At 39.6% G+C, this 26,114-nt stretch overlaps 2 protein-coding genes across 11 annotated transcripts in view; one reads left to right on the plus strand and one right to left on the minus strand.

Moving 5' to 3' along the window:
- Positions 1-8,389, minus strand: part of AK9 (adenylate kinase 9) — a 67,527-nt gene extending 59,138 nt beyond the window's left edge. For 6 of the 10 annotated variants that reach the window (XR_008448956.1, XR_008448955.1, XM_054061144.1 and 3 more), the window contains exons 1-5: positions 8,099-8,188; positions 6,032-6,161; positions 3,634-3,697; positions 363-415; positions 183-279 (exon numbers count right to left, since the gene is read on the minus strand). Coding sequence is in view for 7 of the 10 variants with exons in the window: in XM_054061144.1 (XP_053917119.1) it covers positions 183-279; positions 363-415; positions 3,634-3,697; positions 6,032-6,148 (331 nt within the window). In the remaining 3 variants the exon portion in view is untranslated. Of the gene's footprint in view, positions 1-182; positions 280-362; positions 416-3,633; positions 3,698-6,031; positions 6,162-8,098 lie in introns of all 10 variants that reach the window. The other 4 variants (XM_054061149.1, XM_054061148.1, XM_054061150.1 and 1 more) reach the window with 2 other exon arrangements.
- Positions 8,390-8,404: 15 nt separating this feature from the next.
- The window catches only part of FIG4 (FIG4 phosphoinositide 5-phosphatase), a 73,737-nt gene continuing 56,027 nt past the window's right edge, over positions 8,405-26,114 (plus strand). The window contains exons 1-4 of the mRNA XM_009564870.2: positions 8,405-8,596; positions 20,573-20,671; positions 21,732-21,855; positions 24,470-24,626. Of these exons, the coding sequence (XP_009563165.1) occupies positions 8,531-8,596; positions 20,573-20,671; positions 21,732-21,855; positions 24,470-24,626 (446 nt within the window). The 5' untranslated portion in view covers positions 8,405-8,530. The remainder of the gene's footprint in view (positions 8,597-20,572; positions 20,672-21,731; positions 21,856-24,469; positions 24,627-26,114) is intronic.

The following is a 26,114-nucleotide window of genomic DNA, read 5'->3' on the forward strand; positions in this document are numbered from 1 at the left end:
CATATTGGTAAATTATTCCCTAAATACGTTCTTATTTTATGTATATTCCATGAATTGAGGAGCACACGAAAAGATGATACCATCTAATACAAAATAAATCACATTTGAGCAATAATGGATGCAAAGTATGTCAGAATTATACCTAACTCATTCTAAAAAGGTTAAGCTATAAATGTACTCACCAAAATGAGATGCTTCTGATGACTCAATCTTTTTCAGAATCATTTTTGTAACCAGTTCTTCAGAAACATTTTGACCCTTAAAAAGCAATTCTTGACACTAAAGTAAAATGTAAAACATAGTCTTAGATAATAAGTATTCGTCAAGAATGTGACAAAACTTACTAGAATTTGGACATTTACCTTAAGCCCATATTCTGTTTCTTCATCAATATTTGTTTGAATTACTTCCAAAGCTGAGGAAGCACATCAGACACAACAAAATTAAGATAATTAATAGAAAATACTTCATATACAGACATGTACATGCAGAGATACATATATTCACACGCACACACATACCTATCTGTATGTGTGCTCCAAAAAATCACACTACTTTGTATGAATAGCCACTATATTAGGTCCATTATTATATTTTGTCCATCCAAAACTTGGTGCTTCTGGCAGTGTCTGTGTAGATGTTTTTTTCCTACAGTTTAGTCCTGTATATTCCACAGACAAATGCACAACAGCAGCCTTGCTGGATTATTTTAACGACTGAGCATTACTGCTGTGTAATCCAAAGGTGAGTACTTGAGCTCAAACACTTCTCAAATTTTAAAAGCAAGTTTTAGAAAAAGAACTGGTTAGACACAAAAAAAACAGTTGTGTATCTAAAGGGGTTTTAAAAAAGGGCTTTAAGGGCTTTTAAAAAAGCCCTTAGAAACTTACCCCTTATATATTTTAATTATCTAAAATTAAATAAATACTAAAACTGATACCCATCAACTTTTGTGTACAGTGACATCACAGTAGAATGATCCTGGAAGTCTTTCATATGTCGATACCATTGAAATATGCTCACTGACATAAGTTTTCAAGAATGACCCTTAAGGCTATATCTATGTTATGAACCAATCAGGCGAGGGAAAGGTCTGAAGCCAGGTGGCTCATGCTGCTACAGCTAAAATCTTTCTCCCTATAACACAGTGGATGTTTCTAAACTGTTCCAAGTAGTGGTGATGACTGTCACACATACTATCCTTTATATTATCAACAAGTGTGTTTGGGAGAGTATTATTTGCCATGGGCCCAAACTGAGACAGGGAATGTATTAATGCACATCACAGACAACTGAAAATCAGCGCTGAGTGTGTATCCTGGCCTTGTTTTATTTATGTGTATTAACCTATTCATTGCAGAAATGAATAGAAAGTATTTTGTCAAATTAAAAAGACTGTGAATACCTTTCCTACTTAATAATTCTCTAATTGTGATTATTTTTTAAATAAATAAAACATTGCACAACAGATGTTCATACTCTGGAGTAAGTCCAGTGGTGGTCAACAAGATGATTAAGAGTGTTGAATGTACTAGGAGAAGCCAGAAGAACTGGCCTTGTTCAGCCTGCAGAAAACATGACATTTCTTACTGCTGTCTAAAGCTGCTTAGTGGGAAGGCACAAAGACAGAACCACTGTCTTTACAGAACTGCAGACAGGACAGGAAGCAACAGACACAAATAGGAACATGAGAAATGCCAACAGGACAATTTCTCATCATTAAGGTGGTCAAACATTGTAGAGTGTTGCCCAGAGAGGTGGTGGAGTCTCTGTCTGGGGAAATATTCCAGACTCAACTGAACACAGTCCTGGGCAACATTCTCCAGCCAACTCTGCTTTGAGTAGAATATTGGACTCAATGACTTCTGGAGGTCCTTTCTGAGCTATATTATTCACTTTTATGTATGTTGAATTTCTTTAGTACTTTCTTTCTTTTTTTGACATGGAAAATGTAAACAACCTCTTAGCAAAAGTTGAAGGAATGTGCAGGTGGGTACAGTAGACAAATGAAGATTAAAAGAAATTTAAGCAAAAGAAAAGAATAATTCAATGAATCTACCAGAAATAAGGCATGAAAATGTAACAAGTAAGATTTATATCAGTCCTTAAGAAAATCTTTCTGATGATAAAGACTATGTTACAGAGATTTTTAAAAGAAATTTGATAGACATTTCTCAATAATGGCTTAAATACATTCAAACAGTGTGGATTGGCTTAAGTACATTCCTAAGGTCCCTTCCAATTTTGGTCTGATCCGTATTTTGGACAAGGTATTATTTTTTTGTTAGACAGTCTTATGAATTAAAAATCCTATATTTACATAACTCAAAAAAGCACTTCACTAAAGCTGCGTTTTACCATAGCATAATTCAAAATTTTCAACATAAGACACGGAGACTTCATTTGTAAATAAGTCTGTGTGTTCACAGAAGTTTGAAGTGTTACACTGTCCACTAGAGGGCTTTTCTTAGAACAATAAAAAATACTAGGGGAGACACTTAAAAGAAAAAAAAAAAGAATGTAAATTGATATATAAAGATATATGTATATATATAAGTTCATAATTAGAACAACTGTACACATGTATACCATAAAATCAGATTTATAATTTTGTGTCACCCAAGAGGCACTCAAGAAATTGCTTCATAGTCAAGATTACATGCCTTCTTTTCTTCTACTTAAAAATATTATATAGCCTTCAAGCCAGTAGGACAAATCTAGCAGAAAAGTTTTCTTTTTTAATAAAATTTAAGTGCGTGGATCTAGATTTGTGAATCATAATGTCACAGATACAAAATTATTACCAGGGCTTTAAAAAATAACAGACTTCTAAATTTTTCACTACTGACAAAGTTAGTAGAAAAGCAAACTGCCAAAGACAATTATTTTTTGTAGGAACCTACTTTCTTGCTGAGATGCCTTGTGATGAAAAAAAAAAACACTCTAGGGATGTGTTGATAGGGAATAAGATATTGTCATAAGCAACAGGCTTTACAGATTTTCAAAAATCTTTGATGAGAGAGACTATCAGAAATGGAGCTGGATACCTAAGAAAATGAAATTATATCTTATATTCTAGTAAATGCAGTGGGAGAAATTGACTACATCTTCTGAAATAAGCGATTGGATATTTTTGTTATAGAAATTTGAAAGTGCCAACTCCCACTCCTTTCATTATTACTTATACTGATACAAAACCTACACTTCTGTTTCCTGAAGTACACCCCACCTACCCTCCTTGTATTAAGACACTGCACAAACAGGAAGGAAAGATCTTCCATTTTTTTCCTGGTCTGTATTAGAAAATCCCTATGCTTTCTGGAGATAAATGAGTTGCCTCCATGTGAACAAGAAGGGCCACATGAAACAGTTTACAGGATTGGGAACAGAATTTGATTATGTGTTACATATATGCCCTTCTGAAAAAAAACCCAAACAAACCGGAGAGAGAAAAGTGATTTTTTAAGCCTCTCTATAATTAAATGGCCATTTTGCAGCAATTGCTCTTCTGGCAAAATGGTTGCAGCTTACCACACAGAAATGTCATTTTGAACTACAGGGAACAGTGAAGATATTCTAAACTAAAAGATACTATGACACCAATGCAATGTTACAAATATAGTGTATGTTTACCTTCTATGAAAATGCATTTCCATATTTGTGCTAGTTTTCTAGCTAAGGTTTTCTTTCCAGAACCCTTAAAATGAAAAACATACTTTTAAAAGAAAAACAGGCAGATGGCAAAAAATCCCAAATGTATTCCACAATAAAGAATATATTTTCACATGATAAAAACAATTAAAAGCTACCATCAGGATTAGGGCCTCTGAGTTATGCACTGGGCAAACACAAACACTCTTTTTAATACCATTCTATATTTTATACTGCCTAGCATTGCTAATATACAGTTACTGTCCTTTGCAGTTATTTTTTTCCAAAGTAATGATACTGGCTTTGTTTCTGAGTAACTCTATCTAACTCAGCTATGACTTGCCCATAAATTCCTATGAGAAACTCATTAGGACTGAAATTTATTGTCTTCAGTCTCAAAGCAAATTATAACGCAAACCTGCTCAGCTGTTTCTAAGATACGTAAGGATAGTATTCTTTGACTAAAACAATGAATATATTAAAGCTGCCTTTGTTAGTCAAGAAGACCTTTTTTTTGACAGTCAGTTTGCCCTAGATAAATGTTGTGATTAAAAAATAATAAAATACCACAAATAAATCACATTCCCAGTTAACAGTGTACCAGCAAACATTCCAACCTACTCATACCTTGCAATTTACAGGTACGATGAGAATATATGTATTTGGCTTTGCTCTAATGGAACTGTGTTTTTAACTTAAAGGAAATATAAAAGACAGATGCTCTACACATCAGCCATATAAATAAAATACATTATCATAAAAGTAGAACATTTAATTGCCTGCCCTCTTGGCCAGTCTGTGCGATTTCAAACCTTTGTTTTGTATTAATATCAAGTGTTTACTGAAGGCAATGATTTCAGATGAGAGTATCTACTTCTTTTATGTTTTATGCATTGCCTTTCAAAGAGTATTTTTTTTTCTGGTTTGATCTATAAAAAGGTAAAGTTACCTTTTCATCTAAAGTTAGAAATTCGACATTTGTTTAAAACTAAGTGAACCAGTCCACTATAGTTTTCCACCAAGGTGAATGCACTCTTTCAGGTCTTATGCCGACCATAAGGCACACTCGTTGGCCGTCACCTTACACAGTCTCACTATGATGCTTGCAGCTCATCCACTTGCAGAACGCCACCCTGCATCCTTTCTCAGTTTGGTCAGATGCAAAGATTTGCAGCCAAGAATTACCCAGCAGCTGAAGCCAAGGAGCCAAGCAGTAAGAAAGGATGCAGGCCTGCGCAAACACCATGGACTGGGAGCTGGCTGAAAGTCTTTGAAGAAAGGAAATATAGCCATATCTTAGCACTATGGCATTGATTTGGGGCTTGATTTGGTGGGTCTGCTGACATCAAAGTTTGAGTTGGTTGCCAGTTCTAGGTGCACACATTTATCTCTTCACCCACTAGGCAGCAAAAAGCAGATTTCCATACAATCATTTCAAACTCCATTGTGGTATCTAACAGAATTACACTCAAATGCAGAGGGAAAGCTGGTGGAGGACCTGTGTTCACACTGGAAGTGGAGTGCCCTAAAGGCACCTTTCATGGGCAACTGCAACATTCAAGACAAAGGCAGCTCTCAAGGCACCACTGGTGTGTTCAAGCACATACTGGATTTAGTATAGGCATAAGGCAAACTTGCACGAAAAAGAACCCCCTTCAGCAAACTAATGCACCGATATAAAACCACCCACAGAGTCTCCTGAAATATGGAAAAAGAAATCTGAGAAGTCTAGGATTAAAAAAACATCAACATTTCCTAAGTAAAGGAGGCCACAAATTATTTGAGAAAAAGAGAGACCTTGAGTTACAGTTAAAACATGGTACCAATCTCCTTATCAGGTCAGCTTGGTGGGCTTCAGTTATTCCCAAATATATGACATATAATTACATCAAGGTTCATTTAAATATTTAATATCTGATTGCGTGTCTGTAAGTCAGTATTTTAATATATGACATATAATTACATCAAGGTTCATTTAAATATTTAATATCTGATTGTGTGTCTGTAAGTCAGTATTTTAACCTGAAGCTTCTTGTATGTCTATTTATGTCTTTACTCTGTCGAGTTTTTTAAAAGTTAGAATACTGAAATAATACCAAAACAATCCAGTTGCCAATGTGAAAAGACAAGAAACTTTTTGAGCAACATGTGACTTTTAATTCAGGTATTAATTCTAATTGTACTTGACTGATCATGAAGGCCAAAAGTTGGCCTCATTAAATGAGATCAGAATTTTTACCATACTCTGCAGACTTTGCAAAGTGGAAAAGATAAAAAAGTAGGTCTTCGATCTTTTTGGTAGCATCACTAAACTAATGCTTTGGAAGGAAAAGTAAAATTGTTAGTAGAATGAAGAAAAGACTTCTGTCAGACATCTTACTGGCTTGCCAAGGACAATTATGCAAGTAGGCTTGGACAACAGAAAGGATTTTTCAGCTTCATCTTCATCAAAAATGTCTGCAAATGGCTGATTTTGTTTTGCCTCTTGTGAATCCATGAATTTTCTAAGACTGGAAGATAAAAAAAGCTTCTTGTAACATGCAAAATGACACACACTAAAAATGACACTGAAATATAATGTGATACAAGGCAAACTGCTTTTTAACAAAAGCTGTTACAAGAAGAAAAAGCATTTAGAGAACATAAACAATGCATTAATTACTACGAGTTGCTTTTGAAGAAGAAAGGATTATATCACAACCACTCCTGCTCCCCAACTGCAACTATATGAACATTGATAATGCCTTCTTCCTGACTCTCACACTGCCTGTAGCTCTTTTTTAAACAGCTTGTAGTTGTTTCATTGCCTTTTCCTTCCTGTTCCAGTTACCACAGTTGTAACTTCTCTCTGGTCCCTGAAATAATAAGTGATAGGACAAGAGGAAATGGCCTTAAGTTGTGCCAAGGGAGGTTTAGATTGGATATTAGGAAAAATTTCTTTACTGAAAGAGTGGTGAAGCATTGGAACAGGCTGCCCAGGGTGGAGTCACTATTCCTGGAGGTGTTCAAAAAACATGTAGATGTGGTGCTTTGGGACATGGTTTAGTAGGCATGTTGGTATTGTGTTGATGGTTGGAGTTGATGATCTTCAAGGTCTTTTCCAAACTTAACAATTCTATGATTCTATGAAATGGACCATTACACTGCTAAGGGAGGGTAGATTTAGACTGGATATAAGGAAGTTGTTCAGCATGGAGAAGAGAAGGCTCCAGGGAGACCTTATAGCAGCCTTACAGTTCTTAAAGGGGGCTACAGGAAAGCTGGGGACAGACTTTTTAGCAAGGCCTATTGTGATAGGACAAGGATTAATGGTTTTAAACTAAGGGAGAGTAGATTTAATCTGCATATAAGGAAGACATTTTTTACAATGAGAGTGGTGAAACACTGGAACAGGTTGTCCAGGGAGGTAGTGCAGGCCCCTTCCCTACATTCAAGGTCAGGTTGGATGGGACTCTGAGCAACATGATCGCATTAAAGATGTCCCTGCTTCTGCTGGGGGTTGGACTAGATGACCTGAAAGGATCCCTTCCAACCCAAAGCGTTCTGTGGTTCTAATTAAGGTGAGCTGGAGCAAAACACAGATGGGCCTTTTTGACAAATGGAGTTCAAATCTACAAGGAGCTGGATAATGAATTGCTTGAAGCAGGCAAACCAAACCCTCACTTTCTTCAGAGGGACACCTAAGTCTCACCCTCCCCCAACCCCGGACACTATTTTTAAATTAAAAAATTCTACCTCAGGATGAAAATATGAAAAATCTTGTTTTGAAACACCAGCCTGAAAGTTCTTACACTCTCAGACCTTCTGAATGGCAGGGACAGTCTTTTAATATCAAAACCCCCCTCCAGACATAAGCCAATCCTCCATTTCTGTCATGGAAACTCACTGGCTGAACTTCACCTGGCATTCCCAGCAGTTTCACGCCTTCTCAAACCTTTCATAGAATCACAGAATTGTAGAATCACCAGGTTGGAAAAGACCTCGTGGATCATCAAGTCCAACCATTCTTATCTGCCACTAAAACATGTCCCTGAGCACCTCGCCTACCTGTCTTTTAAATACCTCCAGGGACAGTGACTCAACCATCTCCCTGGGCAGCCTGTTCCAGGGCCTGATGAGCCTTTCTGTGAAAATTTTTTTTTCCTGATGTCCAGTATGAACCTCCCCTGGCGCAGCTTGAGGCCATTTACAATCCAGGGGCAATTTCCTAATTACAAACACCCTCTCCCAACCAAACCAAAGACACAAAACAGATGGGGACGGGGACAGGGATGGGGACAGGGATGGGGACGGGTATGGGACGGGTATGGGGATGGGGACAGGGATAGGAACGGGGATGGGGATGGGGATGGAGATGGGGAGGGAGATGAGAATGGGGACGGGGACGGGGATGGGGATGGGGATGGGGGACGGGGACGGGGACGCGTGACGTAGAGGGGGCACTTACGGTGGGCGAAGCACGTGGGGCGGGGCAGGGCGAGTTTGTTTACCCCGTAACCAGGGCAACCGCTGAGGCCCCGCCCCTTGCGCCCTTCGCCCCGCCCATTCGTGCCCTTCGCCCCGCCCCCTCGGGGAGAGGCACCGCCGGATCCCCCGCCTGGCGCGGAGGGGACCTGGGAGCTGTTCTTGGTGCTGACGCCGCGCGCAGAGCAGGGCGGTGTGCCGCGGCCCCACGGCCCGGCGGGCCGTGGCGCAGGCGCCCTCTCCCGCCCGCCTGCGGGCACGCCTGCGCGGCGCCGTCCGTCACTTCCGCCTTCCGCCCGTCCCAAAGAGGGTACGCGGTGCCTGGCTTTGCCGCGTTCCCCTTCTACCCGGCTGGAGCACGGTTTCGGACAGCCCCGCCCCTGCCGAGCTACAGCCCGAACCTCACGGGGCCGCCATGCCGGCGGCCGCCGCCCCCATGATCAGCGCCGTGCAGAAGCTGGTGCTGTACGAGACCAGGGCTGTAAGTAGCGCCTGTCCCTGCCCCGCTGCTCCCGGGACCTGCGGGAGTCTGCGTCCCAGCTCCTGCTGCTGGTGCTGCTGGTTGTGGTGGTGTTGCTGCTGTCAGTGGTTGCACAGCTGTCTGCTTGTTTTGTCGTGTGGCTGCTCTCACTCAGCTGGGCCAAGAGCACTAACTCGGGCCATGGTGAATGGAAACCGGGCAGGTGTGGTTGTCCAGAATTGAAGAAGGTTTTAATTAAGGATTTGACAGGGTGGGTGAAGCGGTGGCCGCCCGCACCCCTGCTTACTTATGCTGAGAGATTTCAGGTCTGATCAGCAGAACAGCTGGCACGTGAAACACCTTCCCCATTTTCAGTCTGTCCTCTAGACATAAGCTATTGAAGATTTTTAGCATTCCTCTATATTTTGTTCCAGAAACCATAAGGATGTGCTGTTCATAGTACTTTTTGCCATGGGCAAAGTGGACTGGAGGTTTGAGTGGCTTTAGCCATGTGATGAGCACACCACCCCATGTGAGTCAGAATCCAGTATGTGTAAATAGGCTGGCATGATACCACTGTGTTTATGAGCCTTTACTCCCAGTTGAAAGTCTTGGTGTAGTTTCTCTTGTTTCATAGTACGTTGTATTTTTCACTTGAAGTAGTTTTGGATAGAGTTGGGTGGTTTTAAGTGCAGCAGTTAGCTCTAGATCGGAGTTCAGATGTTACCTGTAGTGAGAATACAAAGATAGTTGATACACTGAAGTCAGTGTAGCCCCTTGAAGACATACCACAGTGGCAGATTAAAGCATGCAGAATTGTTGGTACCAGTAAACAGAAAAATTGAGATTACTCTGGCTTTCCAGAATTATACTTTTTCCCCCTTGTGCCTAAAGGAACTATGTCTGCCTTAATGTATCTTCCACAGCAGTGCTGGAAAGCACTGTTTGTTGTTTTATTTTCAGCTAATTTATTGCTATATGGGAGAAAGACGGTTGGGAATCATGATTCCTGAATCCGGTCCTGAATTACTGAATTTAGTTGTTCTTGGCTGACAACTCATGCTGCTTTTCAGATAGCTGAGATTTGGCTTTCTGTGACTGGCACGCACAGGTATCTGGCTTAATTTTCTCAGAGCTTTGAGGCTCAGTTGCCGAGGAACAACTTGTTAATAATATTAAGCTTTAGGGTTCTGTCGGCTAGCTACAATTCTCTAGGCCTCTCAAGTTGATCCTGTTAGTTCATGAACTACAGTCTTTCACATGTGGCTAGGGATAGGTGACAGTATCTACTGCAATGGGCAGGTTTGCCCATGCTTTGCTGTGTTCAGAATTGAGTAAGGGGCAGATCCAGCAGTCTGGATCACTCAAAGCAGCAAGATGGTTTTGATCAGCCGTGAGAGGCAGTGATTTGTGGATGAGCACGTGTCACTTGATTTGTCTCAGCCAAGTGATGGTGTCTCAAAGCTGTTTATTCAGTTACTGCTTGTGGGGCATATAAAGGGAATATTTTCCCTGACTATTGTTATATGTTCTTAGTAAAAAATAAAAAAAGCATACTGTACTACCGTGACTTGCAGTCCTTTGAGTTTTGAAATTCAAGTTCTAGTTTTGTTTTTGTTTGGTTTTGGTTTTTTTTCCCCCAAAGGAAAAATGCTGTAGCAATAATTTTGGAGTAAATATTTGAAAAGGGTTGATGCACTTATTAAAATCATAGATGCACTTATTAAACTCATAGATTCACTTAGGTTGGGAGGGATTTCTGGGCTTCGTGTAGCCCCCTCCTCAAAGCAGCTTCAATGAGAACATGATGTCAGGGCTGTGCCCAGCTGAGTTTTTAACATCTCCAAGTATGGAGATTTCACAGTGTCACGTTACAGTGCTTGACTACCCTCAAGTTTAAAGAAAAAAAAAAAGGGTGTGAGGGGAGAAGAAATTCCTTATATTTATTTGGAATTTTGAATGTTTCAACTTGTATCTGCTGCATCTTGTCCATCTGCTGTTCACCCCTAGGAAGAGTTCGGCTCTGTCTTATCTACAACTTCTTGTTAGATAATTTTAGACAGCGGTAACGTATGCCAGAGCTTTCTGAAGGCTGACCAAACCTAGTTCTTTGTCTCTCCCACCGCATCACACGCTCTGTCCTGTTCATCTTGGTAGCTGTCTGCTGGACTCACTCTGGTATGTCTGTGTCTGTCCTGTACTGGGGAGCCCAAAACTGGACTTCAGAAATTCCCACTTCTTCCGCCAAGGTACAGCCTCCTGTGCATAAAATCTCACAGTCCTGCATCTGCCAGCTGTGACCATTAGTCACTGATGTGACAGAAGCATCACCCTGACACAAAATAGAAAAGCTTTTGCTCTTCTGATTTCCCTGTGGCCATACACTTGCTGGATAGCATGTGGGACCAGAACTGGTATCAGATATGGGGTAACATAAAAATGTGTCCTAGGATTCCTTGTGGAGACCTTGAGTGGGCAAGGAAGGGCTGATTTAAGTTGTCAGCAGTGGGAGACACCAAAGAGTTTACACTGATTGTCCTGCTTATTCCTGTAGAACTCGTTTGTGTTAAAAGAGGTAGAGATTAAATGGATGAGAAAGTGGAAATTGTTTAGTGAGGGTCTTCATTGATTTCTTTAATTTTATTTTTTTATTTTGGTTAAGACTGCAGTACCATTATTTAAGTCAAACAGGAAGGGCTCTGGTAGTGTTATTGGAGTCAAACAAGAAAGACTCCCAGAGGTGGGGAGAACTGAATTCACAGTGTCAACTGAAGCAACTGAGAGCAAAATTCTATATTTTCTATTAATGTTTATATTTAGGCTAGTTGCTGAGACATGCCTTTTAAACTGATGCTTTAAGTCAATAAATACCACGGAAATATGAATTGTATCTCCTGTTTCCCCAGGAAGTTGAGAAATAGTCAGAAAAATGAACTGAAGCAGTTGTATTCAGATCAATGCCACTAATCTTTCATTTTTTGCATACATTCACTGCTGAAATGTGCACCAGAGGTCAGTAAAGATATTTCAGCAACAGGACTAATAAGAAACAAAAGATATTTTCCTCTCTCCTGGAGAAGAAGATGAAACTTTTGTGTATCCCCCAAATGAAGCCCACCCAAAAGCTGTAAGGTTATTTCATTGGAAACTATCATACCGCTGAGGCGGTGTGACATTGAACAAGTCAATTTGTGCCATCTTTGTAAAGGCATATCGCTTGCCTATCTTTCAGGATATTATGAGGTTTAATTAATATTATTTTATTCTAATAAGGTTCTTCTACAGTCTCTGTCTCCACAGATTCCAAATGACTCACACAAGCATATTAAGGAATGTGACTAGCATAATTACTTGTAGATTTTTGTGCCCTTTCCCCTAGGTGAAAATAAGGGGGTTTTTTTTAGTTTTTTTTTTTTCTTCTTTCTTTGTTTTCTTTTTAGTATTTCTTTCTCCTAAAACTAACCTGAAAGTTCTTACGTTAACAAAAACAAACCATAGAATCACCAGGTTGGAAAGGACCCACTGGGTCATCGAGTCCCACCATTCCTAACACTCCCTAAACCATGCCCCTCAGCACTTCATCCACCCGTTCCTTAAACACCTCCAGGGAAGGTGACTCAACCACCTCCCTGGGCAGCCTCTGCCAGTGCCCGATGACTCTTTCCATGAAAAATTTTTTCCTGATGTCAAGCCTGGACCTCCCCTGGTGGAGCTTCAGGCCATTCCCCTTGTCCTGTCCCCTGTCACTTGGGAGAAGAGGCCAGCTCCCTCCTCTCCACAACCTCCTTTCAGGTAGTTGTAGAGAGTAATAAGATCTCCCCTCAGCCTCCTCTTCTCCAGGCTAAACAACCCCAGTTCCCTCAGCCGCTCCTCATAAGACTTGTTCTCCAGCCCCTTCACCAGCTTTGTTGCTCTTCTCTGGACACGCTCCAGAGCCTCAACATCCTTCTTGTGGTGAGGGGCCCAGAACTGAACACAGTACTCAAGGTGTGGCCTCACCAGTGCCGAGTACAGAGGGAGAATAACCTCCCTGGACCTGCTGGTCACACTGTTTCTGATACAAGCCAAGATGCCATTGGCCTTCTTGGCCACCTGGACACACTGCTGGCTCATGTTCAGTCGGCTGTCAACCATTACCCCCAGGTCCTTCTCTTCCGTGCAGCTTTCTAGCCACTCTTTCCCTAGTCTGTAGCACTGCAAAGTTCATTTACTTAATGCTGAAGTTAGTAAGTGGTCAAACTGGAGAAGCTGATGTAGAAGATGATTTCACAGAAAAAAGCTACAGAATTTTTACTTAATTTTTTACGTCATAATTTTTAATTATGAGGTGTGCTGATTTCTATAGATGGTTGTCTGATGCACTTAAAAGAATGTTTAAGGTAGTGAACAATCTACTGGGAAACCACTACCTATCATAATTTTCTAGCTAGAAGTGGCTGTGAAATTTGGTCTCTCTGGAGTGGTTTCATTAGCAGAAGACAACCTCTCTCAGCTGACTGTCCCATTCCCTCTGTAGTGGTGTTCCAGGAATGGCGATGGTGTAATGAAGCAGAGGACAGAGTTGGGACAAGAGAAGGAGTTTTGTGGAACTTGGGAAAGCACTATTTCTGTCTTAAATGTCTTGACATAGTGTCTGATAGATGGACAATAAAATGCACTTAATCCACTTGTGTATGTGGGATCTGAGAGCATTTATGAGTACAGCAGACCTGGTGGAATAGCAGTGATGAAAACATCGCATATTTTGAAGGATATATGCTCTTCAGGTAGAACAAAAATAAAGTTCAAAAGTGGTAGTACCACACTGCATGTGAGAGATGTGCCTTCAAGAGTCTACCTAAGGTTATTTTTTGCAACATGTGCTTTATTTCTTTTGTCCTCGGTGTCATCATGTTGTCAGTAGATCAACAGTAGAGAGACTCTTGCAGTATATTGTTTTGAATCCACTTTTCTGGATGGACTGGTGATCAGGGGTTTTGGATAAATGATCACAAATTGATGCATATAAGTGTAATGGAACGATGAAGAAAAATAGGTATTTTTTATCGTAATTTTTTATTTTCAAAATTAAGTTTGTTATGGCCCTAAAACTAAATGAGTATATTTCCTTGTTTAAAGTAAGAATCTACTTTGAGTATGAATGTACCAAACAAGGGGTGAAGGTAAAATGAGTAACAAGAACAAGGTTGTGAAAAAGGGAACAGTGAATGTTGGGTTAGAAATAAATTCAATATATTCTACATTCTGTAGTTGAAGAGTAATATTATTTCCATCCTGGAAATTTGACAATGTGAGCACACTAAATACAGTGGAATGATTGTAAATATTTTCAAATTCTTCAACTTGAGGGCAGTGCTGTGACTGGAACATGACAAATGGAATATTTAATCCATTTTGAAGTCCTGCACGTAATTTTCTGTTGGAAAGTAATTAAAAATAGAGGTAAATTACATAAAATGCAGTTTACACTTAAAAAGGTCCTGTCAGATTAACCTGCTGGGTTTGCACATTTCATCTAAAAATTAGATGGCCTTATAAATTTAAACCAAATCCTCTGTAGATGTGCACTGCCACAAGGAAAATCTCTGGCTTTGCTATAGAAGAAGGAAGGCTTGTAGAGAACTTAGTCTGAAGTGGACAAGGAATCATCTTCATAGAGTTTTTTTTTCAAGTCATGCTTTTAGGACCAATATACCTCAGCATTCTCAGTAATGTTGTTAGCCCAAAGTGTAGGTCGGCTCTGATTAGAGTTTTGAAATATTGCTAATAATTAGGCTAATGAGAGCATAAGGTAGCAAGAAGTCATGATGACCCTCAGGAGTAGATAAAATAAGTAAGTTTAAATAGAATGGTATACTATGAAACTTCATGCACCGTAAGATAGATTACACACCGATAAAAGTTTGTTGAGAATTTTTCAATTCAGAAGCAGTAGAAGAGGAGGAGGAAGAGAATTTGGGTGTTTTATGTGAAGAAGGGATGGGAGGGTTGAGCCACGGATGAAGTACAGCTCTGAAAAAGGCAGCTGTGGTCTTTTGTGGTATGGTAATGAGAAATACTACTGTGTCTCAATAATGAGACCTTGTATACACTTAATTTCCCTATTCATTTAGAGAAATAAAAATTCAACCAGGGATGGGTCCAGTGAGGAGACCTAGCTGCTAAAGATAACTTGGGAGGAGAAACAGGACAGCAAGATTTCTTTAGTCTGTTGAAGTCAGTGCTGAAAAGGGGATCCAGTTATTACTTTCTGAAAGCATTCCAGCAGAGTAGATGTTAAAGAAGGGAGAATTATTTAGCTAAAGGAAAATGTAGAGATTGATGATTAATAGATTCAGCTGAAAATTAGAAGGGAGACTCTTGAGGAACACCTCAGTGAAGCAGCAAGAGCAAAGTCCTGTTTGGGACAAAGCATTGGCTGCCCTGCAGCAAGAGGGAATTAAGGGTGGGCAGCCATTTTTATGTGCCCTGAGTGTGGCACCTGCCCGGGTACATTCTTAGAATTTCTCATCTTGAAAGAGCTTCTTCTGAAGAATTTCAGCAGATTACAGGAAGCAGAGAGCATGCTAACTGTATTTTTGCTATTTTCAGGTACCTTTTTTTGCCCCTCATCATCTCTTCATATTATTAGAGTTTTTACTGTACCTTACATTCAGATGTAATTATTTTTCTCCCTTTCTTTGGTGTAGTAAAGAAGAAAGGTGGAACCTGTACTTTCTCTAACCCTATTTGATATCTTGTTTATGCCTTGAAGATTTCTCATTACAATCAAGTTCAGTACATATTAAAATGACTACCAAAAGTTGAGGAAGAGGCTTTTTCTTGCATAACTTCATGTCTGTTGTGAAGGAGCATGGAGGTATTTGCACTGCCCAGCATTGCACTGCACAGCATTTGCACTGCACAGCATTGCACTGCCCAGCTAAGCATAAATTAAAGTAGAGGGATAATAGTGTGGCTGATCCAAAGTCAGTGTTCACGTGAAGGTTCTCATCTGGCAACCCACTGTGTTTCTTTAGGCTGACAGAAAGTGAGACAAGGGACGTGTACAGGTCATCTTGTCCAGACTCCGTGCAGAAGCAGGATCATCTTAAACAAGATCAGGCTGCTCAGAGCTCCATTCAACCTGATCTTGAGTGTTTCAGGGATGGGGTATCCACTATCTCTCTGGACAACCTGTTCCAGTGTTTCACCACCCTCATTGTAAAAAATTTATCCTTATATCCAGTCTAAATCTACCCTCCTTTGGTTTAAAACCATTAGACCTTGTCCTTTCACAACAGGTCACACTAAAAAGTCTGTCCCCATCTTTTCTGTAGTCCCCTTCAAATACTAGATGGCTGCTATAAGGTGTCCCTGGAGTGTTCTCTTCTCCATGCTGAACAACTCCAACTCCCTCAGCCTGTTCTTCTAGGAGAGGTGCTGCAGCCCTCTGATCATGTTCATGACCCTCCTCTGGACCTGCTCCAAGAGATGGTGGCAGCTTTGTGTAAAGAGAGTGAAAAACGCTATGCAGCAGCTGCGAGAGAGAGGAGTGAGGAATGCTGAAAGTCTGTGGAGGGGGAGGTGGTCCAGGTGCCAGAGCCAGACTACCTGCAGCATCTGGGAGGGACCACGAAGGAGCATGGGGATCGTTCCAAAAGGAGCTGCAGCCTGTGGAGAGGACTCACGCCTGAGCAGCTGAAAGTGTGAAGTGTGGAAGGAGCAGCAGAGAGGAACTGTTACGAACTGACCACAGCCCCCCATCTCCCACCTTGCTGGGCTTATCAGGGCAGGGGGAAGATAGAGGAGTTGGGAATGAAGCAGTCCCTGGGAAGAAGGAGGTGGGAAGGTATTTTAATTTATCTTTCATTTCTTGCTATCAGAACTTAGTTTAATTGTCAATACATAACATCCATTTCCTCCAAGTTAGGTCTGGTTTGCCTGTGATGGTAAATATTCAGCCATCTCCCTGTCTTTACCTTGACCCATTATGTTTTCCATCTTATTTTCTCCTCCTGTTGAGGAGTGGGTTGAGAGAGCAGCTTGGGGTCTGGTAGCCAGCCAAGGTCAACCCGCCATACTGCCGTAGGGCTTTGTGGTTTTAGACATATTGATGGGCTCGACTGGTATCTTATGCAAGCATTTTGTATAAGTTCTTAAGTGTGTTCTTTATCCTATTTGCATGTTTAAAAATCAGCTGTATTAGCCCACTACTGTATTTTTCAAGTAACTTTCAGTGTGTTTTTCTGCTGATTAAGCTGTGTGTTGCTTTTAACTAATGAGTAAAATAAGTTCTTTACAGTGCTAAAATTTTTTAATGACAATTCATCCATACAAAGAGGCAAATCATAGTTTTAGACCAGGAGTTCTAAGAAGTAATCTTAAAGGAAAAAAAAATTGTGGGCAGAATGTTTGATTTCAGAACTATTATCCTGCCATTATAAACAACAATTTGCAGTAAGAAGTTCTTTATTTTGTTTAGACTCCTTTTAGATGAAGCTATTTTTATTGGCTTGGCTGAATCAAAAGATTGATAAAAGAGGGTGTAAAGCCTTTCAATTAGATTGCTTTGGTTAAAACTCAGTCTCAGGTGGAAGTGACTAATGATTGCTCCCATCTTGTAGTTGCTTAGTGATAATTGTGCAATAAATTAAGCTTCAGTTCAGATCTCTTATGCGAGTACCTGCATGGTGCACTGCTGTGGTTGGTAAAGTGCACTTGTTAACAAGTTTCAGCAAAGACCAAGGGCAGGCTATAGCTGGAAACAGCACATTTCATTTCAGGTGATGGTTGAAAGTCTTTGGTAGGGTAGCATGAGGAAATCAGCTCTGTTTCTCCTCGTGTACTGTTCTGTTTTGTTGGTCAAGGTTGTTCATTTTTCTAAATGCAGTAGCTTTGCTGTGAAGTGGAATAGTTTGAGGCATTTGAAAAATGTTTCAATTTATTCAGTTAAATTTTGTAATAAATGGAGTAAGGTTTCTGTGGCTTGCCTGGGAATCTTAATTTCTTTTACTGTAATGATTTCTGTTAATCAAAATAATTGTAAACAGTACATTTTAGCTTTGATTAATTTTACAATTATATTACAACATCAGGAACTAATTTATTTGATGTTACATGCTTAGTGTTGTGCTGATTTGGTATTTTTCTTTATTTCCTAGTATTTGTGTGATGGCAAATTTAATTGTAGTACATGTCACTGATATGGTTTTGTCTGTGCTTCATGTCATCCTGTAAGACAGACTTATTTATTCATTAGATGCATAAATTAGGTAGCAGAAGCAGCTAATGCTGAAATGCCTTTTTTTTTCTCCCGCTTAAGTTTTGCATTGTTAGTTTTCATACCATCTTTGTTTTCATTTCAGATCTTGGAGGAAGAATGTGAAGTGGCCTATCATGCTTGTTTTTTTGAGAAATTCTGGAGCTGTTGATTGTTAGCCAGCCCTGAAAACTTCACAAGTAGAAGTCTAATTTTGGTTTCCTTGTTTTTAGGACTAGTTCAAATTCAAAAGTTTTTGCAGATGTTTCATTCTTTATTACTTCCACAAGAATATCCTCTTAATATGCTGTGGGTAAGATTCCCATTTGCTGAAGAGAGATTTCCCCTTGCCTGGCTTTCTGAGGAAGTGGTTCCTTTTAAGTCCATTGATGCTGGGTTTTGATGCTGTTCTCAACTGACCTTCCTTAAAACATTACACAGCCTAGGTTTCTAACAACTCCCCTGAATTAGTCTTTTAAAGGACTTCAAAGATCTTGTGAAGTACCATTCGTTATGGTGGCTGCTACCATAGCCTGAAGATACAATTATTATACTTCTCATCTAATCTAACTCTACTGCTGTTCTAAGCAGCAGCACTTAAAGCTGGCACTGTAGCTGTGCCTAGCTCACTATAGCAGCTGCTGAGGTGATGCGAGTGAGGCATACCTCATAGCGCTTCCTTGTGTTTTATCACTATTAAAATAGAAATGAAGAAGTATTCAGCTGAACTTCTTAGTAATAGCAATTCCAACTCTATATCCATCTCTCTCTTCTCTCCTCTCTCTGTGTGTCATGTGCCATGCTCCACTTTTAAACATGGTCCTTGGTCCAAACTGCTGTTTGGACAAGTATCTTCAAGTTCTAGTGTTCTGTTTTTATGTAGGATGAATTATCAGTAACTGTAGGTGTCATTTTGGGAAGAAATTACACTCGTTAATGAGCTGGACATGGAGAGGGCATCACTGAGCTGCATTGCAGTATTATGGACTACTTAAAATTGTTTAATTAAAGTTTTATAGGAATAGAGAAGTGGCACTCTTAAAATGCTAGTTATTCTATCATCTGTGTATCACAAATCAGCGTGGTACTTTGCTCTGCCCATTCATCTTCAGCCACTTGAAGAAAAAGGTGGTGTGATGGCATGCATGGTCTAAGCAAGCATCTGTCTTGGTGTTTGTTGCTGGTGAGTACTACCAGCATAGAAGCTCTAACCTCCACATTTGTGCCACTGAGTCCCATGCGGTAGGGGCTCCAACCCACACCCTGTTGTTATGATTTCCCTCCTGGGAGGCAACGATCTTGGCATTAAGGGGTCTCTTGTAGAGGGTTCTGTGATGGGGGGCAGTCTGGGGAGTCTGGGCTGTGTACAGCAGTGAGTTGCTGCTAAAAAACCAGTAGGAAACAGTTTCCTGTGCCAAACTGCTGCCTCAAAGGCTTCAGAGAGGGAGTGCTGTGATGGCAGATGACTTTGAAGGACCTTCTTTACTGTCATTTAGGAGTAAACTGCAAAACTTGCCACTCAGTGTTGTCTGTACACTGTAATGTCAGTGTACAAGGTGGAACCAGGAGTAGGTGGTGTTCCCTTTTATAGTTCTTTAAGTATTTTATTGTCTTTTTTTTTTTTAGAGCTTACTGACTATATAGATGCTTTTGTGATTTTAAGGAAGCTAAAGAGGGGGTTAAGTTCTTCTTGCATCTTAAATATTTTGACAGTAAAGATGTTTCCTAGTATCTAATTGGTATAAAAATCCTAACTTTTGTGTGAATGTTATTATTGATTTTGTCTCCCACATCTCAAATCCATGTGACTTTTCAAGTTAAGAGCTGGCTGCATAGATCCACATGAATTTGCCATGCTTTCCTACTAGGCTGAGCATTATTAATGAGTTACATCTTGCTGTGTGTTACCACCACACTGATTAAATGAATTAGTAAATGAGAGCTGCTTATACCAAGTCAGTCCTGCAACCTGTACTTACTGTTAATTCCTCTAAATGTAAAAATTCATTTATAGTTTGATTCTCTTGCATGGGAGATGGACACATGATATGTTTATCTGTGCTCTTTCTTTCATATTTTAAGTGAGAAATAAAGCTAATCTTTTTTAAATAGTGTTTTTAACCAGTTTGGCTGGTCAAATTAAACTTGAGTGTTATGGAACAACATAATTAATGAGAAGTTTAGCATAGCAAATAGAAATAAAAAAAGAAAACTTGCAGTAGTGAAGTACTTACAATTATTCTATGTTTAGTATGTACTAGGAAAGACTAGTTGGCAGAAATAGCACAGACTATATATACTGTAGCATGGACTACAGTATAACAGCAGTAGTTTGAGATCATGAAAAGTTACAAACTCGTGTATTTAAGCTTCTGCTAAATTTTCCAAAACAAATGGGAAGACAGTAATTACTGGGACAGGGCGCAGTTGGACAGTGCCTGGGATAAATTACATTTTTTACTCTCTGAACAGGTTTTTGCCTTTCTTCAACTGTATTCTTTCCCCCACTTCTTGTACAGTGGAAAGAATAAGGCCTTCTAAGTTGTGAAGGCTGATTGTATGCAAATGTACTTACCTAAGGTACTGATATCTAGAAGAGCTTATTAACTGCCCTATGGAATATTACATATTTTGTTATTTGAAATGGATATAGTCTAGAAAATATACGGATGGCATTGTTGATGTCTTATGTTACAATGGGCTTTGGTTGCTTTATCTTGAAAAATATTCTGACTTTTTTTTTTTTTTAAATGTAGCGGTATTTTCTCGTTGGAAGTAATCCTGCAGAGACCAAGTACCGTGTTTTGAAAATAGATCGCACTGAACCAAAGGATTTGGTTATAATTGACGATAAGGTGAGTGCCTCTCTGTTTAGGTTTATTTCAGTTTTTCCGAATTATGCTGTCTATATTGAGCTGAATTTAAATATTACACATTTAATCTGTTCCAATAAAGATATAGAATCATAGAGACATATAACAGTTGAGGTTGGAGGTGCTCTCTGGCGTGTTGTTTGGTCCAATCCTCGTGCTCAGAGCAATATCAACTAGATCAGTTTGCTCAGGGCCATGCCTAATGGCTTTTGAAATATAGCTAAAGAATCCACAGTGTCTCTGGGTAAGCTGTTGCAGTGTTCCATCCACACAGTAAAAAAACCTTTTTCTTATGTTGAATTGGAATTTTCTGTATTTTAACTTGTGCCCCTTACCTCTTGTCCTTTGACTGGATACCACTGAGAAGAGTCCAACTCAAACTTCTGTACTCCCTTCTACCAGATATTTATACACATTGAGAAGATCCCCTCTGAGCTTTTTCTTCTGCAGGCTGGTCAATCCCAACTCTCTCAGCCTCTCCTTGTATGCCAGATGTGTACAGTATTAGCATGAAAATGTCTAGTTACAATTTGGGAGTGGCCACAAGATCTCCAAACTGCACCCTGACTTTAATGAAACTTTACCAAGTTTTTCAGTTTATTACATACAGGCTCCCAGTGGTTTTCTTATTTTCAGCTGTGCTGTTCTAAGTGCAAAATGCCTTTCATTACTATCTAGCCAGATTTTTAATGTTTCTGTTATATTGTATCTGAAGCAAAATAAACTGCAGCAACAAGAGTTTTAATGTACACAACAGAATAAGACTTGATTTCTTTCCAGGAAGTTTATGGTTTTAAATCTTAATGCTTAATATTTAGGAATATTTGAATTTACATGACCATCACTACTACTGTTGCAGTAAGCAGTGAATTTTGTGCCTGAAAAACTTGTTGTGCTTGTTGGTAGGACTGAAACAGGAGACAAAGGATGTACTCTGACCAGATGTTCAGTTTATTTTATATTAAGTAAATTCTACTAATCTCTGACATGAAGTAACATTTAACTACCAAAGCAGTAACTCCAGTGACTTTTTATTTTAAAGCATGTGTATACGCAGCAAGAGGTAAGGGAACTTCTTGGCCGTTTAGACCTGGGAAACAGAACAAAGATTGGGCAGAAGGGCTCTTCTGGGTTATCTCGAGCTGTCTCTGCTTTTGGTATAGTAGGTAAGTGTTTGACTAATTGTAGAATACAAATCACGTGAAACCTGGCCTTCTGAATTTCAGAGCTCACAGGATGCTTTTTTAAAAGAAAACGGGAGTTGATATTCTTTACTAGGTTGTAATTCTTCATCACACACTATTCAGAAAGATGACTTAATTTTCTTTTTGGTATTTAAAAGATTTCTTTTTCATGTCTGAATAAGTATAGCTTGTTCAAAGTATGAATTTTTAAAGGCTGATCAGCTGTCCATTCGTAGAGGATTGCTTCAAAGATTTAATAGCTTCTAACTTCATCTGAAAGTCACTGCTTTCCTGCCTATTGTCAGACACTGAGGTCAATATATTGATGGGTAATGTCTCCAAAGTAAATGTTGATGTGTGCTCTGACAGCTCATAAAAATGCTTTGTGCTTTATTTGCATTGGTATATACCTGGACATCTAAATCCAAAGCTGCAGAGGAGGTGGCGAATGCAATTACTTTAAAAGATGCTCCTGAATTTTGCATAACTACCAAAACATAAGAAATTATTAGTAGTATTCTAATCTAAAGTGGCAGATTAAGTGTACTTTCTTCTGTATTCTTTTTCCCCATGAAGCATTCTGGAACTTATCAATGGATCCACTTCTCTGAAATTCCTCAGATGAGGTGTAAGTTCCTTAGCAACTTAAGAGTGTTAATAATATGGGTAAACCTAAAGAAGCTTCTAACAGTCTCGCAGCATTGGCTTTTTTTTTGCACAAACCATCAGTGCTTACTGTCTGGATATGTGATAATATATTTGGTTGGAAGGTGGTTGTGTTCAATGAAAATTTTGCATCCCAGTTGTATGTTTATATGTGTTCTTCAGAACAGGAGAGTTTCTATTCTGTGGGTGGACAAACGTATTGGTTGTCAGATGTGGTGTAGATTATTTTTTCAGAAGTAACATGCTCTCTTAGTGATCTTCAGATTATCTTGCTCTTTTAAAGTATATGCTTTAGATGTATTCCATTGTGATCATGTGTAATCATAGCTGTATAAATATGGTTGTTTATTTCTGCCTCCTGGCTCGAGTCGGGAGGACATGGCTGTTTTTTGTAGAATTGGAAAGGACAGCTTTGTGCTATTCTCTGATTATTTTATTAGCCAAAGGCAGTGCACTCAGAATGGAAGTGCTGAAAGGCTAAGTTCTGGTTCACTGTATAGTGTTGAAAAGTACGAATCTCTTTTAGCTGAAGAGAACCAAGCCAAAGGGAAAGGCTGAGTTCCTTGTCAGACTTTGGTATAACATTTGGTGAAATTCAAAGGAAAGTAAACTGTTCAAGTAAGTGATTTTCAGTACCTGGAAGAGACAGGAAAAGCTTTGACTAAAATTTAACAACTGAAATTCAATAATCTGGCTGCTTCAAATGGAAAACTTTGTTTCTTATTGTCAGCTGGGTCTCCTGTCCTTGTGCAAGTGAGAGCATTTTTCCAAGGTTAGCTAATAAAGCAGAAGAAAAGATTGCGGTTCATTTGATCACGTTGTGGCCTTCAGCCATGACAGGGAGGAACATGAGTGCTTTGCTCATCCTTCTTGTTATAATGCAAAGCTAGGAGAAATGAATATAAATATAAGTAAAATTGTGAATTGTGAGCTGTTTTTTTAGCCCCGAAGTTAATATATTTGTTGAAAGTGCAGTTGTGAGTGGGTTTCATGCTCTTTACTAGTAGGAACCCATCAAAGCAGCTTCAAGAGCTAATACGTATAATTTATTAGTTATTAAAACTTTGTACTGCTACATCATTGCCTATACTGTATAAGAAACAAATTTGGGTTCCAGGTATTACGTATTTCTATTTTTAATTTAATTTATACATTTGTATTGTGTTTAAAGGTTCATTATGGTTTTTCCTAACGATACATAATAGAGACGTCCAAAGAAGCAACACAGTGAAAAAGCATAGCTATGCCCTGTAATGTTTGGGAACAAGGGTAGAGGCCTCAGAAGCCTTCTTTTTACAGTCATTAAAGCCAGGTGCTCCCTGTTCTACCTCCTTAGCCCTCTGGGCTTCAGCAGGGTCAAATGTTGATATCTGGGAAGGAAATAGAAAGGATAAGCCGTGATGTTTTGAATGGCTAATTTGAGAGGGAGGCTGTCGTAGACAGGGAATTTAACTCCCCGCTGTTAAGGAGAGGAAGCACAAAGGTGTAGTACCCTGAACTCATTTCGCTGTTCTGTGCCCCTCCAACAAAATTGGAACTTGGGATTCCTTCTTGCCCTGGAAAATTAACGTTGTGGTATCTCTGAACAATGAGAGTCCTATAAAAAGTAAATACAAGTATCCTAAGAAGACAGCAACATATTCTGAATTTTATGTGTCTTAACTCTGCTACCTAATATTAAAACTACGCACAGTGGGGGGGGAAAAAAGTGAAAACTGCATAGTTGATTGATTAACACTTATTGGCAGTGAATTGTAAGAATATATATATGTATATTTTCATATGTGTATATTCATGCATATTATAGATATATAACACGAAGAACAAACAGTAATTCCATGAAGCCTTGAAAGAATTTTGTTTTTCTAAATATGTTTGAGCAAATCAATGCAGACATCTAACTAATAGCATTTTTATGCTGTTTTAAAAGGCTTTGTCAGGTTTTTAGAAGGCTACTACATTGTGTTAATAACAAAAAGAAGAAAAATGGCAGATATTGGTGGTCATGCAATATATAAAATAGAAGATACAAATATGATCTACATTCCAAATGACTCTGTAAGAATTACGCATCCTGATGAAGCCAGGTAAATAATGGTCCTAAACAGCATGTACTTTTTGAATATTTTCTAAGCAATGGTGAGCTGCGACTAGAAATTTCAGTCACGCAAATACTGGTTTATATTGTTTGGGGTACTGTTCTTTTGTTAGTAGCTCTAGCATCATGTCAGTCTCGTCTGAGGTGATCTTTTGTGCCCTTTAAAAAGTGCTGAATAGATTAATGATTCTGTGCTGTCCAAATCCTCTGAATATTGCTGTTGTAAAGGGTGATAACTGACTCACTGGTACGTTTAGCTTCTTTTTTCCCTTTCTTTAACTTTTTTCTGAAGAAAGAAATTTGAGCCTTTGATCAGCCTGGAGCCTTGTACAAGATGTACAGCTACATCCTGGTGGTGTTTTTATCAGGGTTGGTTAACTTTACTTCTGTGACATACCAGGCAAATGATATCAATAATCTGCTTTTCAGTCTGCACCAATTGTCTACAGTCAAAAAGTGGTGGATTATGGTAAACTGAAATCAAGCAATGGTAACTATTAAAAAAGCTTTCACTTTAAGGTTTGACCGATTGTAAACCTTAGTCTCCCCTCTTAGAATGCAGCAAACCATATTACCTAGCCTATATATTCATGGTGTTAGCAGTTTTGTAATTCATAGACGGTGTTATGGCTTCTTCACAGAATCACAGAATTGTTTAGGTTGGAAAAGACCTTTAAGGTCATACAGGCCAACTGTAAACTTAGTACTGCAGAGTCTACCACTAAACTATTTCCCTAAGCACCACGTCTACGTGTCTTTTAAATACCTCCAGGGGTGGCAATTCAACCACTTCCCTGGGCAGCCTGTTCCAATACTTGACAACCCTTTCAGTGGAGTAATATTTCCTTATATCTAGCCTAAACCTCCCCTAGCACAACATAAGGCTACTTCCTCTTGTCCTGTCACTTATTACTTGGGAGAAGAGACCAGCATGCAGCTTGCTACAACCTCTTTTCAGGTAGTTGTAGAGGGCGGTAAGATCTCACCTCAGCCTTTTTTCCTCCAGAATAAACAACCCCAGCTTCCTCAGCTGCTCCTCATAAGACTTGTGCTCCAGACCCTTCATGAACTTCGTCACCCTTCTTTGCACACGCTCCAGCATCTCAATGTCTTTCCTGTAGTGAGGGGTCCAAAACTGCACTAGAGGTGCAGCCTCACCAATGCCGAGTACAGCGGCATGATCACTTTCCAGGTCCTGCTGGCCATGCCGTTTCTGATACTAGCCAGGATGCTACTGGCCTTCTTGGCCACCTGGGCACACTGCTGGCTCACGTTCAGTTGGCTGTCAACCAACACCCCAAGGTCTTTCTCTGCCAAGCAGCTTTCCAGACACTTCCCCAAGCCTGTAGCGCTGCACGGGGTTGTTGTGTCCCGAGTGCAGGACCCAGGACTTGGCCTTGTTAAAGCTCATACAATTAGCCTTGGCCCAGCCAGTCAGCCTATCCAGATCCTTCTGCAGAGCCTTCCTTTCCTCAAA

This window comes from Cuculus canorus, chromosome 3, assembly GCF_017976375.1.
Source record: "Cuculus canorus isolate bCucCan1 chromosome 3, bCucCan1.pri, whole genome shotgun sequence".
Lineage (NCBI taxonomy): Eukaryota > Metazoa > Chordata > Aves > Cuculiformes > Cuculidae > Cuculus > Cuculus canorus.